Source organism: Neurospora tetrasperma (genome assembly GCF_000213175.1).
Source record: "Neurospora tetrasperma FGSC 2508 unplaced genomic scaffold NEUTE1scaffold_6, whole genome shotgun sequence".
NCBI lineage: Eukaryota > Fungi > Ascomycota > Sordariomycetes > Sordariales > Sordariaceae > Neurospora > Neurospora tetrasperma.
Window position 1 is genome coordinate 3179601 of NW_009799104.1, and position 18141 is coordinate 3197741.

The 18141-nt window shown below is 52.7% G+C and overlaps 5 protein-coding genes across 5 annotated transcripts; 3 read left to right on the top strand and 2 right to left on the bottom strand.

Moving 5' to 3' along the window:
* Positions 1-898: 898 nt before the first annotated feature.
* On the top strand, positions 899-4624 carry NEUTE1DRAFT_88343 (uncharacterized protein; the record flags this gene model as incomplete). Its single annotated transcript, XM_009856364.1, has 3 exons — positions 899-1049; positions 1111-2410; positions 2482-4624. The coding sequence occupies 3 exons, from the start codon at positions 899-901 to the stop codon at positions 3965-3967; spliced, it is 2937 nt and encodes a 978-aa protein (XP_009854666.1).
* Positions 4625-5949: 1325 nt separating this feature from the next.
* On the top strand, positions 5950-7533 carry NEUTE1DRAFT_124925 (uncharacterized protein; the record flags this gene model as incomplete). Its single annotated transcript, XM_009856365.1, has 1 exon — positions 5950-7533. One exon carries the CDS (start codon positions 5950-5952, stop codon positions 7531-7533), a length of 1584 nt encoding a protein of 527 aa, XP_009854667.1.
* A 1106-nt stretch (positions 7534-8639) lies between these two features.
* NEUTE1DRAFT_141026 (uncharacterized protein) lies at positions 8640-9839 on the bottom strand (the record flags this gene model as incomplete). Its single annotated transcript, XM_009856366.1, has 1 exon — positions 8640-9839. One exon carries the CDS (start codon positions 9837-9839, stop codon positions 8640-8642), a length of 1200 nt encoding a protein of 399 aa, XP_009854668.1.
* A 1824-nt stretch (positions 9840-11663) lies between these two features.
* Positions 11664-14153, top strand: NEUTE1DRAFT_104169 (uncharacterized protein; the record flags this gene model as incomplete). The annotated part of the gene is made up of 3 exons (XM_009856367.1): positions 11664-11753; positions 11892-13686; positions 14062-14153. The coding sequence occupies 3 exons, from the start codon at positions 11664-11666 to the stop codon at positions 14151-14153; spliced, it is 1977 nt and encodes a 658-aa protein (XP_009854669.1).
* A 1963-nt stretch (positions 14154-16116) lies between these two features.
* Positions 16117-17562, bottom strand: NEUTE1DRAFT_141028 (uncharacterized protein; the record flags this gene model as incomplete). The annotated part of the gene is made up of 1 exon (XM_009856368.1): positions 16117-17562. The coding sequence occupies one exon, from the start codon at positions 17560-17562 to the stop codon at positions 16117-16119; it is 1446 nt and encodes a 481-aa protein (XP_009854670.1).
* Positions 17563-18141: the final 579 nt, after the last annotated feature.

Consider the following 18141-nt stretch of genomic DNA (forward strand, 5'->3'; position numbering starts at 1 on the left):
GGCAGGGTTGGCCAGGCTCGCTGGGGTCGCGTAAAGTGGCAGATTTCAGAGTCGCGACGAACACGCGTTTGCTGTCATTGGACACTCGGCAATAGGTCAACCACAAAAGGTCACCACTCCCCGCCTGAGTTTGCTGTAGCAACCGTGATAGAGGGGCTGCCCATTGTTTGCAAAGCGCAAGGGTCGGGTAATTTACATCGGACGGGAGTGAATACGCCCATCATACAAATAATCCAGGCACACTTGGATGGATTGGGATTCTTATCGCGAATCTTTGATATCCGTTTCCCTTGCAACACCCGACACAACCTCACTTCCTCCCTCCCACCTTGCTTCCTCCTCACCAAGATCGAATCTGTTAGGGCTGTCTCACATCTACCCCGCTTTCCCTAGCAGTGCCTAGCACCAAGAGGAGTCTAACCCGAGACCTGCCTCTCTCACCTTCTCGTCGTCGAGATTGGACCGCTGCCTCTTTTCTTTTTCTTCTCCCATCGACCCCTCCATCTTGTCTGGTCGTTGGAAATACTCCCGGTCACTTACACCTTCTATCGCCAAATAACCCACCGTCACAAATCAACCATCTTTCACCACAACAACTCCTCCATCCAGAGCTTCACTCGTCCCCGTCGAAATACACTCAGACCCGTACTGTAATTATCACTCCCTTGTTGTCACCAAGAGATAATCATCACGAACTGGTCTGGTCGATGGTGTAATCGGCCTCAGCTGGATCTGAGGTTTCCATGATTCCTTGCTGAATCGCATTTCCAAAGGGTGAGTCTAGTGTTTATCATGGTAAGTTTATGATAATCACTTTCACCTTTCCTTCCATCACTTGCTGCTTTATTCTTTCTTCTCTGTCACGATATCCTGACGCATTCGATAGACTCAAACAAACATGCGCCGCGCAAATCAACATGCCCGCATCAAGCGGGAACCTGGTTTCCAGCAGCCCATGCCGAACTCGGGCCTCGCTAGGATTGACGAGGACGATAACTCGACGGTGGCACACTCGGAAGTTGAGAGACGCATGCAGCGGTCAGATGCCCGTAAGTCAAGTCCAGATCTCCTCATTTATTATGTGATAACCAACTAACAACATGGTCACAGCTAGCGTGGACACCAGACTTGCGCCTGGCGCGTCGGTCATTGGCGACATGGACGTCGACGGTGAAGACGAGGATGATGAATGCATGCTGATGGAAGTGAAGACCAAGACCGAAGTCGTGGAGCAGGACCTTCCTACACCCCGGAGCTTCGTCAACATGGATCGGTCGTTTATTGGCCCCGGCCAGGCACTCAAGGATTTTGGCCAAGAGCTCAAGGATATCAACGATGCCTTGGGCGAACTCCAAGCAAGAGGCATTCAACATGTCGTCAGCCTCCCAGAGCTTGTTCTCGTGGGCGATCAATCCTCCGGAAAGTCGAGTTTGATGTCAGCCATTGCTGGCCTCAGTCTTCCAAGAAGCAGCGGAACCTGCACGAGATGCCCAATCCATATCCGCATTTCCCGTGCCGACGAATGGTCATGCCGTGTGTTCCTCAAGGAGGACTATGCCTTTGTCCCGCGCAACCATCCTATCACTCTCCAGGATGTCACCGATCGCGACAGGTTCCCACCCTGGGTAAAGTTGGACCCAAGTCGACAGACTCGCAAGGAATTCAAGACGATTCGCGACCGCTTCGATGCCGAGGAAATTGAGACCCTCCTCCGCTGTGCTCAGGTTGCCATCCTCAATCCTAGCACGCCTTACCGCTTTTTCGTTCCCCGTCTCAAGAATGAGAGTGGACAATCTGACGCCGCTCGCCGCGAGCATCTGGATCGGATCAAAGAGAAGGAGGCCCACAGCGAAGCCCAATTTTCACCCAACACGGTCGCCCTCGAGGTCAAGGGTCCTGACCTTGCTGACTTGAACTTCTATGATCTTCCGGGTGTCTTTATCACTGCCAAGCGCGCTGAGGATAGATTCTTGGAGCGAGTTGTTCGCAACCTCACATGCGAATACATTTCCCGCCAGAATGCCATCATCCTCTGGGCAGTGCCTATGAACCAGGATGCCGAGAACAGCTTCGCCTTCAAGCTGATTCAAGAAATGAACGCAGAGGATCGCTGCGTTGGCGTCATGACCAAGGCGGACCTTTTGCCTAGGGAGACCAACGGCTTTTCCTCTTGGCTCTCGATGCTGAACGATAAGGCCCATCACACAGGTTTGGGCTACTTCATCACATCTCGCCAAGGTAGTGACTTGGACGAGCAGAACAAATTTGAAGAGGCTTTCTTCAACAGGACTGCGGACTCAGCGACTATGGGCCAGTGGCCAGAGATTTTTGAGAAATACCGTGATAGGTGTGGTATCGAGAAGTTGAAAGAGTTCTTGTCCATCACTCTTGGCCGTGAATTCTCCAAGGTGTAAGTCTTCCCTATTTTCCCCAAGGTGACATCTCGTGGTGTGGCTCTGATGCTGACTCGTTTTGTTTCAGTCTCCCCGAAGTCAAGCAAAAGGTTTACAACCGTCTGCTCAGGATTGAGGAGCAGCTCGAAAAGTACCCCAATCCCCCGCCGAATCCTGAGATGGAGATCATGCGCAGCTTGGCGGAATTCGCGACCAACGTCAAGACCCGTGTACTGCAACAAGAGTTCATGAGTCAATGGGACTGCCTTTTTGCTGAGCCGTTCAAGAAGAGAATTCTCGGCTGCAAACCGAAATTCAACGTCAAAGAGCCGGACGTGATTACTATCGACGATAACAGCCCGATGACCACTCCGGCTCCACTGGGACAGACTCCCAGAAAGAGGTCCATGGTACATGATATCGCTATGACGCCTTCTAAACGCCGTGGCCAAATCAAGGTCGAGGATAGCGACCGCATGATCATGTCTCCGTCGACATCTGCCACCATGCGGGGTACCCCAGGTCCCGGAAACTTCCCCTTCTCTCCCGGACCTGGCGGCGGACCCCCTCCTCGCTCCAAGAACCTGATGGAGCTTCGCACGATCATTAGACGGAGCGCCATACCTGGCCAGCCTGGGCTTGTATCGGCCTCCGTCTACGAGCCGCTCTACACCGAGGCAGCCAGAACCTGGGGTCCTCACCTCGAGAATTTTGTGAACCACACCATCCAATTTCTCCAAAACGAGGTCATGAAAATTCTCGATAACGCTTTCTCCAACCTCAAGAACCGGGCCGTTTACCGTGAGTCAGTCGAGCACATGAAACACTTTATGGAGAAACATAAGGAGGAGGTTCGGAACCAATTGAACCTCATATATAATCTCGAGACGCAGAGAATCTTCACAAAAGATGAAGATGCGCTCCAACGCAACAAAGCCGCAGAAAAGCGCATCCTAGAGCGCCACCGCCACTTCCTCCGCATGGCGGTCCGAACCGGCGAATCCCCAGCCATTCGTAAGATGGAGGAGCTGACGGAGGAGGAGCTGGTACAAGAGCAAGCCAAGATGGCCAAGGAGCTCAAAGTCATTGGACCCGACCCTTACGACCAAGAAATTACGGTCGCCGCCTATGTGCGCGGCTACTATCTGACGGCAGCCAGCCGTTTCATTGATATTGTCGCTATTCACATCATGTCGGGCCTTTTACCCAGAGTCGCCTCCGTGATTGATACCTACCTGCACGAGAAACTCGGTCTGTACAGCCGCACTTTTGGATCGGGGCCGGAGATCTTTATGAGACTGATGAGCGAGGGCCCCGAAACAGAGCGCAAGCGCGGAGAGCTGAGGGTCGAGAAGGAAAGGCTGGATCAGGCGATGGAGATTATCGTCAATTTGGAGAATAAGGAGCAGATGGCTACGGCTACGGCGGCTAATTCGCAGGTGACGACGCAGATGATGAGCCAGGGTCATGGTGGTCAGAGGCCCGAGTTGAGCATTAGGACGAATGCGAATGGAGGGGTGGCGACGCCGGTGAGTGAGAGGGCGCCGACGCCTATAGGGACATATGAAGCTTGAGAGGGAAGTCTAGAAAGTATGTGGGCAAAATGTGCAAAGGATGAATGGATGGAAAAATACGGTGTTTGTACAGATGGGAAGGATTTGGTGTTTATCTTGTTGTTGTCGGAGTTGAGGTGGGATATACCTTGCTATACCTGTTGCTTTGTATGAGTTTGCTTTGTGGTCTGAAGACCGGTGTGTTATAAATGGTCTACGCTTATAGACAGGAGAAAGAGAGGAATGTGTATCCAAATAGTTTCCCGTGGGTACTATCATCCATGGGTAGCCTCAAACAAGCGTTGAGGCCCTTGTTGATATCACTGGATTGGAACTTTTCGATGGGGAAAGAAGATAAACCAGGCCCGGAATTGAGGTCGTCACCTTATATCCCGCGATTGCGGAGAGAGGAACCATAACTGGCACATACCTCGAGTGGTAGGCATACAAAGGCGTCGATGTTTACTTATCAGTTGCTGGACTGTCAACATTCACAGGAGAGAATTTGCCACGAGCTCGGGTCTTTTCGTGGGATGGCAAGATTGTCGGGGTTAAATGCTAGACAGATGATAGCTATTTTGCCGCCCAACAGCTTCACTTCAGGAAGTGTTGGGTACGAAGCAGACGGATTGAGTTCAAGTTGTCAATGTAGATCGGCAATGATGACCTATACAATACGAGACCTGTCCACTTGTTCCTCCTCTCGTGTGATGCGCGTAATCACTCTGTCATTCAACTTACCGAGACTGCTTTTTGATTCAGACGGAGCGTCTAGTGAATTACTCCTCCGGAAGCATTATATTCCTGTCATCTTCTTCGGCCCGTCCCAGCTCACCTGATGCTCCTTTCCGTCATACGAAGTCGGAGGGTTTGGTCATGCCAGGCGTAGCAACTGCGAGTTCGCAGCTTCAATTTAACCATCGTGAGGCAGTCGTCATCCGCCACTATCAAAGTCCTGTGTTCATTTTAGACTACGAGGTTCCCTCGCTTTAATCCCTCTTCCTGTAGGGGCAACCAGCCAAGATAGATTGATCTCTTGAATTATGTCAACACATACTTCCGCCCCAGCTCTCCTGAAGTCTGCGAGACCTATGGTTATGGCAAACTGCTCAGTCATGACACCGGCCATCCACCGGCCATCTGCACTGCTAGATTACTCGTGATTATCCCGCCCTGACAACATGTGTTATGTCCCATGCAACTCAGACTTGCTCATTCCATCGCGGCATCACGATAGTGAAATATAGCCACAGGAATTCGGGAGTTCAGATCTTGTCTTAGCCACTTCGCCCTCAGAGCCTTTCCCCTCAGGGCAAGGCACATTCCAGCGACACCATAGTCGAATAATCCACCCCACGTCAACATCTCAGTCGTACACCACTTTCAGGTTGAGATTTACTTCTGAATTGCCTCTCTGACGTTTGGCAAGCTGACTATTCGGTCATGAGAGCCGAGTGTGTATGCCACATCCATCATCACATTAACCGCCAAGACAGACACCCAAAGCTACCCCTTTATCGCTCCCTGTGCCTGACATCGGGCCATAAACTCATGGAATGCGAGAATGTGAGATTGAGTCCCAAAATGCCGCCCACATTCCCAGCACTATGCCGAGTCACCTACAAGCCTCAATCTTTCGGCTTCACTTCTCCGAGGTGTTCGCCTCCCCACCCCATTCCCAAGCCCTAGACTCCAAGAGGCAATCACAACCTCATCATCAGACCGCGCTGGCATGCTTTCTGTAAGCGCCACTTACACTCGGTGAGCTATGCCAATGCAGCCAGGATTTTCCGGTAAACTTTTCTGATAAACAACGCGGCAAAGGCCTGGATCACCAGACCAAGGGCCGGTATAAATACCACGCTGGCGCCATACCTTCCTCCTCCTCCTTGCTGACAGACACAACAGAGGCATCATCATCTCAGTTACCAGTCTTTACCCTTTCAGAGAAAGGTGCCCTGCCCTCATCTCATAGACGTTTATCACCTAAACGACTGCCAACAATGGCGCCCTCATCCCGCTCCGTTCTCCTCCAAGGAGCGTTCCTCCTCCCCTTCCTCGTCTCCTCCATCGCCGCCTTCCCCTACAACACCAACAGCAACGCCAACTCCAAAGCAGTCGACGCCAACCTCAACCTCCTCAAGCCCCGCTCCCACTTTCCCACTCTCTTCAAACGCCAACAAAACACTACCACCAATTCCCCCGCTGCCGCCGACATCGACGATGATGACGACTCGGACTCTTCCATCACAGCCAACCCCCCATCCAACCCAGGCAACCGTCTAGGCTGCTACCGCGACGACTCCCCCACCTCCCGCCTTCTCCCGACCTCTTTCACCGCCTCCGACACTCTCACACTTGACTCCTGCGCCATCTTCTGCGGTTCTTCCTCCCCTAACTTCGGCGTCGAATACGGTCGCGAATGCTGGTGCGCCTCTTCCACTTCGGGATTCAGTCCCACTTCCCCCTCTACTGTCGCCGCCAAGGTCGACGACGCACAATGCTCGTTCCCCTGCGCCGGTGACCGCATCGAAGTGTACACCAACGCTTTGTACCGCCCTCCTCGCGTGGCCAACGTTCGAGGGTTCGATTACCTCGGCTGCTACCGCGAGTCGTCGCCGCGCTTACTCCCCAATTCTCTGCTAGGGGACGATACCCTGACAGCCGAAAAATGCGCTGCCTACTGCACCGACTTGTCTTTCCCTTACTTTGGCGTCGAGTACGGTCGCGAATGCTGGTGTGGCGTGTCCCTGCCTGATGCCGCGCAGCAGGTTCCCGAGACGGAATGCAGCATGACTTGCGCCGGAGCTGGTGACGAGATCTGCGGTGCGGGCAACAGGATCAATGTGTATGGGAGGCAGATGGTCATGCCAGCCGATGTCGGGGACTACGCATACCAGGGCTGTTATACCGATTCGCCCGTGCCGAGCGAGAAGAGTCTGACGGGTACAGTCATGTACGATGCCGAGATGACGCTTGATGAGTGCCGACTGAGCTGTCAGGAGGATGGATACCCTTATTTCGGCACCGAGTACGGCAGCCAGTGTTTCTGCGGGACCAAGCTCTATGATGGCAACGACTCCGATAACGAAGGCGACTATCCCGCTAGAGCTTTCCTGGTTCCCGACAGAGAATGTTCAATGCGGTGCGGAGGCGACGCAACGAACGCGACTACTTGCGGCGATGCCAATCGGCTGTCGGTGTACTGGAACGGTCTCGTCAGCGGAGCACGGAACTTGGGCCCGTTGGACCCTGAGTTTGCGAGCTTGCAAAACTGGAACTACCGAGCGTGCATGAGGGATGATGTGGTGCAGAGGACCTTGACGGGACCGACGTTGAGGAGAAATGACATGACTGTCGAGACTTGCGTGGCGTTTTGCAACACTGGGGGTTTCCTGTATGCTGGGCTGGAGTTCCAGAGCGAGTGCTACTGCGGAAATGAGTTGAATGGTGGTGATGATGTTGAAGAGGTTGATGATAGCCAGTGTGAGCAGCTGTGCGCTGGAAGTGAGACTGAGTATTGTGGAGGCCCCAATAAGTTGAGCTTGTACCAGCGTGCGGTGCTTCTGGGGCCTGATGAGATGTAGATTTTGATTTGGAGGGCGGTTGGGAGTCCTTGGTGAAGGTTTCGCCGCGATGACGAGTGGCTTTTTTCCCCTTTTCCTTTTCGGAGATCATACCCGATGGCTGAACTTGGTTATATCGTTTGGATATCAGACGCGGATTGTTTTTTGTTTGTGTGTATGTCGCTTTTATTACGAGTTCCTAAAACTACTGTCGTGCCTTGACAAGTATCTGTCTCCCATCCATGCGATTGTTTGCTTCTGCTGCGAGTAAAATAAAGTCTTTGCCTGCTTTTGCTCCGCTCATCACTAACAAGTCCTGGTGTAAGCAATCTCGGACGTACAATATATATATATATACTTTCTTTCGGTGGTCAAACAAGCCGACCAGTTCCGTTTTCAACCTGAAACGCTGTTGTTGTGGTTGTTGTTCTGTGTTTCCACTTGTCTGGTTGCTCCTGGCTTTTGAGTCGGGTGTAGTTTCGATCATCCTCTTAGAGGACGCCCTTCCAACAAATGGAAGGATTCAAAGGCATATATAATGTCCCGGCACTGTGCTGTGTGGCACCGAAAAACCGATGTTTGACAAGAAAGAAAAAAAAAAAAAAAGAAGAAGAAATCCCGCCGCCCGGAAGAACGCCTGATTCCCTCAATGACAAAAAATAAGAGAAAATGTCGTCGTCAAGTTTCGTTGCACGGGTTAGTCGAAATGCAGCAAACAGCCCGCCTCGTCTGGATATATATATATACCACACATGGTGCTGTGTTGGTCAGGTCGAATCAGGCTCTTCAAACTTGGAGCCAGGAAAGAGGAAAAAAATACCGAATTGCCGAACGGTTCGCAGCATCGCTGACCGAAAAAAAAAGGTGCAAGTCCAGTTGTTTGCCGCTTGTTGTAAATGTCATCATAACACCTCGTCGAAACCACCATGCCATGTGTTTTCTTGAATCACTCCCAATCTCCACTTCGTCCGTTTTGGTGGCCAGTCCAGATGACAGCAAGTCCCCTCCCTTGGGATGAATGGCACTCGTACAATTTGTTGAACCAGGGGGTTGTCGCCGTCAAGACAAGAGTCGGCAAAGACATGTTGGTGCCTGGCGATGCACCACCATAATCCGCACGCACACTACTAGATGATCATGTCGTCTTCCTCGCCTTCGTCGTCTTCTTCAGCTCCGCTATCACTTGCAAGAGCCTCGATATCCTGCCAGCCATCGTCCGAAGCAGCATCACCATCATCCTCCTCCTGATTCTGAGCAGCAGCAGCAGCATTCTGACCACCACCAGCGGCAGCAGCAGCATTCTGCTGACCTGCAACACTACTCTGACCAGTAGTAGTAGTGGCCTGAGCATCATCAGCAGTCAGATTACCGCCGCCGCTTCCACACGCACCGCCGCCACCCTTCTTTTTCTCGGGTTTAGGAATGGGCCTGCCCTTCTGGTCCAACACAGGCAGCTCATTCCACAGCGTCGAAAAGTTGGGGTGTTTCCTACAACTCCTGCTAGCGACGGTCCGCCTCACGACGTGGATCCTGCAGCGCCTGTTCCTGTTAATTAAGTGGCACATGGGTATGAAGAATTGGCCGGGTTGCTCGAAGCCGGCCAGGACCAAGTTCATCAAGTTAGGAAACTTGCGCAGGCCGAAGCGCATCTGGTACAGGGTCCACGTGTTGATGGGCGTGACGTGGTTGGGGTCCCACTGGCGGTTCCAGTGCATCTCCAAGACCTGCTGGTGTCCTCCCGTTAATGAACCGGCGGGCCCGGCGGGGATGGTGACGGGGCGTGTTTGCATCGCGTGCTTCTCGGCAATGACGGCCAGCCGGGTCAGGTTGGGTGCCAGGCCGGACAGGGCGAGGATCAAGTCCGAGTAGTACGAGTCTGGGCGCGAGGAGCGCTCGGCGCGGATGCGGATGTGCAGGTTGCGGACCGACAGGGCGTTGTTGGGACCTATCAGGCGGAGCCAGTTGCAGCTGCGGTGGCGGGCACAGTCCTGGGCGTCCGGAGAGTCGTCCCGGTGCTCGTCGCAGGGCTCGAGAAAGACAAAGGTGTTTTTACTGTACAGGACAAAGGCGGCCTCACGGGATATCTGCTTGTCGACGTACAAGAGACTCAGGTCAAGACGGGGCTGGGATTCCCAGACGCCGGCCACGTCGGCGGCGGTGGGGATGGTGAGCAGTTGCGAGTAAATCATGTTGCGGACCTCGGCGGGCAGTTCCAGGAAGCGCCAAAACCGAGGGGGGCGATTAGCACATTGTCGGTGTGGTTGAATGCGGGTGACACGGAGAGGGCTGTGGCCGGTTTTGGCCCGTTTTGATGGTCTGGCCGACATGGTGGCAGATTAATTCAAGGGAAATGTGCGAAGAACGACGTCAATGACAAAAATGACGCTGTCTGTGGCTGGCGATGATGAGGATGATGATGATGCAGGCAGTGAGTGTGTCGATTTTATGTTGGGCTGGGAAGTTGGTTGTGAGAGGGCACTCAATAACCATGCCCCAGTTCCTCCTGGCCAGGAACCTGGTGATGTTTTCCCGGATGGAGGGAGAATGGTGAGAAGAGGCGACGACGCCGAGGGAACTTTGTGTGATGGAAACTGAAGTATGTGTCGAAGGAGGTGGTGGTGGTGGTGGTGGTGGTTCTTCGTTGATTGAAGGAGTGAAAGACGGGAGGCGGAGATGCCCTGCTGGTCACCCGCCCGACGTCCTCGAGCGTGATGAGTGGTTCCCTTCAGTTGAGTTAGGTTGAGGCTGACAGTGACGTTCCCGGTGGTTGCCATTTCCATGTTCCAGGTTCATGCCTGCTGTTTACCTACGCTGTTACAGCAGGTTAGGCGGTCACTGTTAGCGGAGAGGCCATTGTTGGGCATCTGCTGCTGCCCTACCACGACCATGTACCGTAGAGGTATGTAGCGTCCATAGTGGGACAGTGCAGTGGGTCACGTAGTGTTAGTGTACAACAGGCCCACCCGATTCCCGGTCAGGAGTCCGAAGCCCCAGCCCAGGGAGGGGAGACGGGATGGCAGGCGCCGGCGCAGTGAGATGGATGTCTTGCTGGATCAGGTGCTGTGCATGAGTGTGCAGCTGATCAAACGGAACGGTCCGCACAGACCAGACGGATGTATGTACGCAGTACTTGTGAAACGCGGGGTAAGTTACCCACCATAGTGCTGTGTATGTAACATTCAAAGGCTTCAGTTTACGATTCAACAGTCAGCAGATGATGAACGATCATATAGCTGCGTTTTGGACAGGGAGGCGCACTCTGATTGAGCTTCAATCTCTTATTACTATAAGTAGCTCACTTTATTTTGCTCTTGTCATGTAGTCTGAACTACATGCCGTGTAGTCGAGATCCGGAGTGGACCTATAACGACAACGAACTTCCTGGCCCCGCCGTTTTGGGCTCCGTAAATTGTGGAGATTCCGCCGTCTGTAATCCAATGTAAAGACCACCCGTACCCGTTTCCATACATCACAGTGCTACTACTGCAAGTACTTAGCCCAGACCTTAACCCAACGGCAGCTCATCGGGTACATTTTCCTTCAGTCTCTCTCTCTTCACCATCATCGGTGAACTTCCTACCCTTTTCGTTTTCAACACATTTCAACCAAACAGCTAACTGTGGTTGGTTCGGAGAAAACTTGGCGTTCTTTGTCTTGTTTTCTCTCATACCGAAATTTTACCCGTAACCGACTTCTTTGTCGAATCCTCACGATGCTTACCATGTTACGTCTACATCGATATGTCCAAGTCGAGGCAGCAATGATGGAAGCTCGTGTCCGTCATATTCCTAGGTACTTCAATGAATTCCATTGAAGATGCTCTCGGCTTCTTGTTAACTATTCTAAGTCCATTGACCAAGTTCGCTTGCGATGGATATCAACATTTTGACAATGGAATATTCTTCTTTCCGCCATTTCATCCAAGATACCGAGCTGTATTACTCGAAGATGTCTGGAAGGGAAAAGGCGGAAGCCAGATAAAACGACCTCGGCGAGGTCGGATAGGTGGTTGAAATGCCGAATTTGGAAGTTGTGAATGGGACCGGGCTCAAGGGCCAACACGGCAACAGCCAACAACCCGCTCGTGTTGGGTTGTCCTTCCAGCCAAGGTTGACCAGCAATGACACAACACAAACAAGGCAACCGCTATCATGACACTTCCTTCGCAACCCTTCACCTGCCTTTTGGGACAGGTGAAGAGTCCTCGCGATAGACCTTCAGGTTCACCTCCAGCCGAACCGGTAAACCTCTATGACTTGACACTGCAACCTCGAAGCATATAGACTTACCTCCTTTATTTCTCTTCCCACCACAAATCCCTCCACCACTTTTTATACCCAGCTCATTTGTGTCATTGCAGTATACCTACCCATCCTTAGCTTACGGCTCTTTTCGACAATATCAACACCCATCTTATGATGGATTCCGACTCAGCTCTCGACTCCGAGGTTGAAGTCGACGTGGTCATAGTCGGCGCTGGCCTAAGCGGCTTAAGAGCAGCTGTCGAACTGCACAAAGCAGGCCTCACAATCGCTGTCCTCGAAGAGAGCAACCGTGCCGGTGGTCAGTGTTGCACAACTTTTTCTCGTCATACGACCAGGATCACGTTCATAGGCGACACCCACACCGAGATGCTCTCTCTAGCCAAGGACTTCAAGATCGACCTCACCAAGCAGCACAAGGAGGGACTGGACCTCCAACAGCGTTATGACGGTTTTCAAGACAGCCCCCAAGTTTCCGAAACCATCCCGGCGCTTGAAACAGCCGTCTGGCCACCTGAAGAGTACCAACTTTCATTCAGGTCACTGATCGAAGACCCCGCAATCCAGAAGTTCTACCGCCGCATCTCCGATCTCTCTGAAACCTGGCATGGCCCCGACGCCTTGTTTCTCGACGCGGTCTCCTTCCTCGAGCTCGTGGAAGCTAATTTCTTCCACAGCAAGGCGGTCCATCAGGAAGCCCACTTTCTCACCAGTTATCTCCTCAGCGCTGACCCCGCCCGCGTCTCGGCTCTCTACGTCCTCGACCACATCGCCTCCGGCGGCGGGCTTGCCAACCTCTACTTCCACCCTGACTCCCCTGGAGGCGGCGCCCACCATTTCCGCGTCCCACAGGGACCGCGAGCGTTCATCACCAGCCTAGCCGACCTTCTTCCTGAGGGATGCATCCATCTCTCCACCATGGCCACCACAATCACCCAACAAACCACCCCCATCAGCAAGATTTACTACCCCTTTCACCCATGCAAAGTCGAAACCTCCCCTCCCTCCGATAGCGACTCCACCGCGAGCACCACCACGAAAACCTTCTACGCCAAAAAGGTCCTCCTCGCCACACCCCCCGCATTATACTCCCCTTGTTGGTCCCACCTCCCCGAAGTCCTTACCTTCCACCCGCCTCTGCCTCCCCACAAGCTCGCCTCCATCAACCGCCACAGCGGCCGCTACAATAACTACGGCATCTTCACCACGGTGACCTTTTACTTTTCCCAGCCCTGGTGGCGCGAGGCCGGGCTGTCGGGATCCATGGACTGCCGGGTTACTCGGGATCTCGACGGGCCGATTTCGTGGGTGAGAGACACGAGTGAGGATAAAGGTGGTGGCAAGATAAACACAAACAAGAAGGTGTGGAGTTTAACCTGCTGGTGCGCAGGCGAGAACGCGTATGAAGTCTGGAAATGGTATGACAAGACCTACCCGGTGGATGATGAAAAGCCAGAGGAGATTAAGGGTGGCTGGAAGGCGAGTCCGGTGTGGATGCATTTGCTGAGAGTGTTCAAGGAGCGGATGGATGCCCTGGAGATGGAGATTCCATTGCCGAGGAAAGGGTCCTTAAATTGGAAGGAGGAGGAGGAAAAAGAGAGGGAGAGAGAAGAAGGTGCGGGACCACCGATTACGTACAATGTGAGATGGTGGATGGGGATGGGGGTTACGCCCCCGAGGGAATTGCCGAGCGATGGGGAAGAATTGGAGGAGCTGTTGAGGACTTGGGAGTATGATGGGCCGGGAAAGGGAGATGCGACGATGAGAGACCCGTTCAGAAATGTGCATTTTGCGGGCACGGAGACGGCAGAGGAGTGGAGGGGTTTCATGGAGGGAGCGGCGAGGAGTGGGTTGAGGGGAGCGAAGGAGATTATTCAGGCGTTGAAGAAGAGAAACTTCAAGGACGGAGAGGGTGGAAAAAAAAAAGGTGTTGAAAGCGCTCTTGTAGGTGAGGATATGAGTGAGAGAGTTGGAGGAAGGATGAGGGTTGGGAAGTGACGAGCCGCCTAGAACAGTGAGTGCCCACTACTGGTAGCTCGAGCGGAGTAGAGAGACAACTGGATAGCCTAGAGAGAAGCACCAGGATAGAAGCAAGAAGAGAGAATTGGAGCGTAACGAAGGTCGGAAGTGGTGATACATGGCATGATACGAAAATGAAGTCGTGACAATCGTGACGGCGGTGAGCGGCGTATCCTGTCAGACGAGGGACAGCCGCACAAAATTGGACATCAAAAAGAGACTGTGAAAATAGCAGAAGCAAGATGAGAAGATATGTGAAGAAATGTAGAACGCTGGATCTTGGAAATGAAGTTTGCTGTTGCGAACTCGGGCTGGAAACCGCCGACTCCGCATCCTGGCACCACCGGAAATGCGGGGTAGTTTGTGCCCCGATAAGTAAGTAAGCGCACCGCCACGGCGCCGGAGAGATCCGATCCATAGCCGGTGCCGGGGTCTCCGAGTCGGGTGCAAACATCGGAAATGACTCGTAAACTACAATGCAACAAAACGACTGCAGTAGAAGAACAAAACATCATCACCACCGTCTATCAAGATCACGCTATTGAAGGCTCAAAACAGAAGCAACAAAAAAAAATCACAAAAAGAATGCCGAAAGTGGGGTTCGAACCCACGCTCTCTCGCGAGAACTTGAAGACCTTAAGATTGGAGAAAATCAAACTTAAGTCAAGCGCCTTAGACCACTCGGCCATTTCGGCAGTAAATTGTACTAAATTGCGCTAAACCATGGATCCATGTATGCCACTGACGCCTGAACTGTTTGCACATTTCGGACATTAACGACCGTCTTCTACAATACCTGACAACGTTACTATCCTGACATATTATTCTGAATTATGTTGGCCTGCTGTTCATATTTCTGTTCATCTTTCCTGTGTTTTTGAGTTGGGAGTCCCTATAATGCGCGTTGCATTGCGCTGTCTGGTACCTCTCATGTTGCGTGACCTTTGCACCCCTTTCTTGGGCTTGACGATGGTTTCAGATCATGTCGAGGGTTTTGTCCGTACTAACTGGCTTCTAATTTATCTCAGTATTCTACCAGTTGCTCGCTATACGGCAATCGTTATGATTGTATCATGTCCCCCAATACCAGCGCTCAAAACAATTAACCGTGCCTTCAAGTGCTCGCTCTCAAGGCACCTCATCAGCATGGACGCTGAACTTTTCGATGCTATGAAGGGCACACACATTCATGAGGTGGTTCCATGTACTTGTCACAGAGTTGGTTGAGACACATCGTCCATTTCTACATCTCCAACCTCCCAAACCAAAAGAACAAAGGACAGCATTTGATGCATTTATAAAAACGTCGCGGTTTCAACTCGCATACATCAATTTATGTGTTTTCGAGAATGACACCCCATCATGAATAAAAAATAATCAGTTTGTTAAAGAAATATACAATGGAAAGTAAATAAAGGGTAGGTACAGCAAAGAAGAAAAAACCAAAGTAAAGAAGAGCCGACAATCTGCTCCCATCAAAGCTCCTCCTCCCTTAATGGACAAAGTAAATCATGTACCCTAACATAATCCTCATCCTTCCTTTTATTCCTACCCCCAGACCCGCAGTGTCAGGAATATCCACTGGCACATCCTGCCTACCTACCTTTTCCAGAAGTAACCCGGCCCAATCCTCGCATTCATCGTCAAGTGCTCATTAATTAGAGGCATTCGTCCTACCATCCTCAAGAGGGACTTCTTCTTACCATCCCCACTGAGCCTCCCCCTACGCTTCTTCTCGCTCTCTTGTGGAATTTTATCCCATTCATGCGTGCGAGCTACTTCTCAGCTTCTTTGCACGATACACTCGTATACCCCACGCATTGTCCTCGTCTCCCTTTTCCTGCCTTTATTGCAGGTGGTCATTTCATTATCATTATCATTCACACTCCTGGTTCTCGTTTCCCCTCTTGTCATGTTTGTGGTGGTGGTTATCTCCAGTTCGCTCGGCCTTCTGTTGCGTTTTTTCCTGGCTTCTGGTCTCTTGGCTTCTGAGTGGGTGAGCAACTTTATCGAGGCGATCTGTTCCAGGTTGTGCTTCGTGTTGCCTTCTGTAGTAGTAGTCGTCGCTTTTTAGTGGTCGTCGTTGAGGAGGAGGAACCTGGATGAGAACGAATCTTGGTCTTTTCTTCTTCCTTCCTCTTCTTGAGCTTCAACTCAGGCCTGTAGTCGTCATCGTCTTCACTTTTGTACTCACTGCCCCACCCTTCATTGACACACCACCACCCACTCCCCACCACCAACCCTTTCTTTGTTCCCAGCCTATTTTAATTCACCTCCGTTGAATTCACCAACTCCACCAACTCCATCCACCAACTCCATCCACTCACAACTTCGCCGTAGGCCGCATCGGCGCATTCGGCGTCGCCTTCGTCACCGTCACCGGAATAATCACCAACGGATCATCATCATTTTCCGCCGACATTTCCAGCGTCAACTCCCGTTCCGGCGCCTGTCTCACCCACGCATTATACTTGTCTCCCCTAATAGTACACTGCGTACCGGCCGGCACATGCATGGCGCCCGTCCACCTCCCCGAGGCGCAGCGGTAGTAAACAAACCCATAGTTTTGGTTGCGAGGCAGGTGGCAGATGTACCACCCGTCTTGGTACGCGGGGCAGGCGCCAGTGGGCGGGACGGTTTCGGGGAGGGTGCCGTCTGACCTTTTTTTGATGATGGATTTGGGGGAGATAGGAATGGTGGAGGTTAAGAGGGTTGAAGGGGGGATGGTGTTGGAAGTATATGTAGGGGGTGTAGTCGCTACTGGAACGCGGTCGTCGTCGAGCGATGGCTTGGTGATACCTCGAGAGACACCAGCTGGGAATGATGTGCTTCCGTTTATGTTGACTTCAGGCGCGCCAGTCACAGAGACAGCCGCAGGAAAAGCGGCCGTACCCGCTGTACCCGTAGCCCCTGTCTCGCGCTCGATCATGGGAGTTGCCGTCCCATTAGCAACGGGATACGGAGCCGGAGTTGGAGTTGGAGTCGCCGCTTCTCTACCAAGGGTACCTCCACCAAGGGCACCACCAGTCGGCTTCTGACACCCCTGCCCCGTAGGCGCAGCAAAAGCATCAGTCGCTCCATTCGCCTTCTCCACATTCCGCCCCGGATTAGGAAACAGGATATCTCTATTTTCGGGGGTACCACATCCATTATCAAGATTCGCCACAAGGATATCCGGCAGCTTCTCAAACGTTTCTTTCGCTCCCGGCTTCTCCTCGCCCGTCAGCTGCACGGGCCCGCACGCCATGTACATCTCGCGATACCCCATCTTGTTGAACCACGTCCAGGCGATGGTGCCGTTGCCCGCGGGGATGTCGTCGGGGATGCTGTACTCGTAGGAATCCGGGTTGACTTGGACGGCGCTGGCGCCGGGCCGGTTGCCGGCTTCGCTGCGGGCGATGCAGCCGCCTTCGATGGACTTGATCACTTTGAATTTGCTCTGGGGCGTGGGCGGGTTGTCGTACGTGATGGAGATTTGGCAGGAGCCCCCGCCGTGGACGGCGGTTCCGATGAGTCGGAGAGGCTGTTTGGAGCCGAGGGGAAACACGTTGTAGCCGGAGGAGGGCAGTTGGAGGCTGGCGCCCGCACCGCCGTGGCAGGGGAAGGAGGCGCCGTTTATGGGACCGTTTCCTTGTTGAGGGGATGCGTAGGGGATGGGGAATGTCATCATGGCATGGGAGGCGACGAGGGGGGTGAGTGTGGTGAGGAGGAGGAAGAGGAAGGCAAAGACCTGCCTTGCTGCCGTGGCAAAGGGTGTGAAGGGTATCATGTTTGCTCTCGTAGCCAGACTTTAATTATCAAGTGTCTGTCTGTCGAGTGTCGAGACTCGAGGTGGAAAAGTTCTTGGCGGAAGAAGACTCAAGAACGGGACGAACTAGCATTCGAAGTTTATTCGAATAGAAGGAGGGAAATGAACGTGAAGAAGGACAAGACGAGGGAGATGCTCGAGATCAAGGATTTTCAGCAAAGTTATTTCATTCGATGCTACTCAGCAGTCCGTGATGAACAGTACAGTTGCTCTCCCGCAATCATATCCCATGGTCTATGAGTACCCGCTTCTTTGTACCTGAAAGCCACGAGTCATTGTTCAATGCCCATTGTGCACGGCTGGGTCACTCAAAGGCTTGTTACATGGACGCGGAATGGACGCGGAATGGCGGAAAGTTCCATTGTCAGTCTGTCGAGGGTCAAAGGGGGTTGCTTTGTTACCACCAGGCGATAGGCGGGTTGAGTCGGTTGAGGTGGTAGACGACAGGCTCAAAGTCTAGTCCAACACGTGCTGACTGTGGAAGAGATCGAGATCTTGCTGTGTTGTAACCTCATCGTACAGAGTCGGAAGCGGGATGTA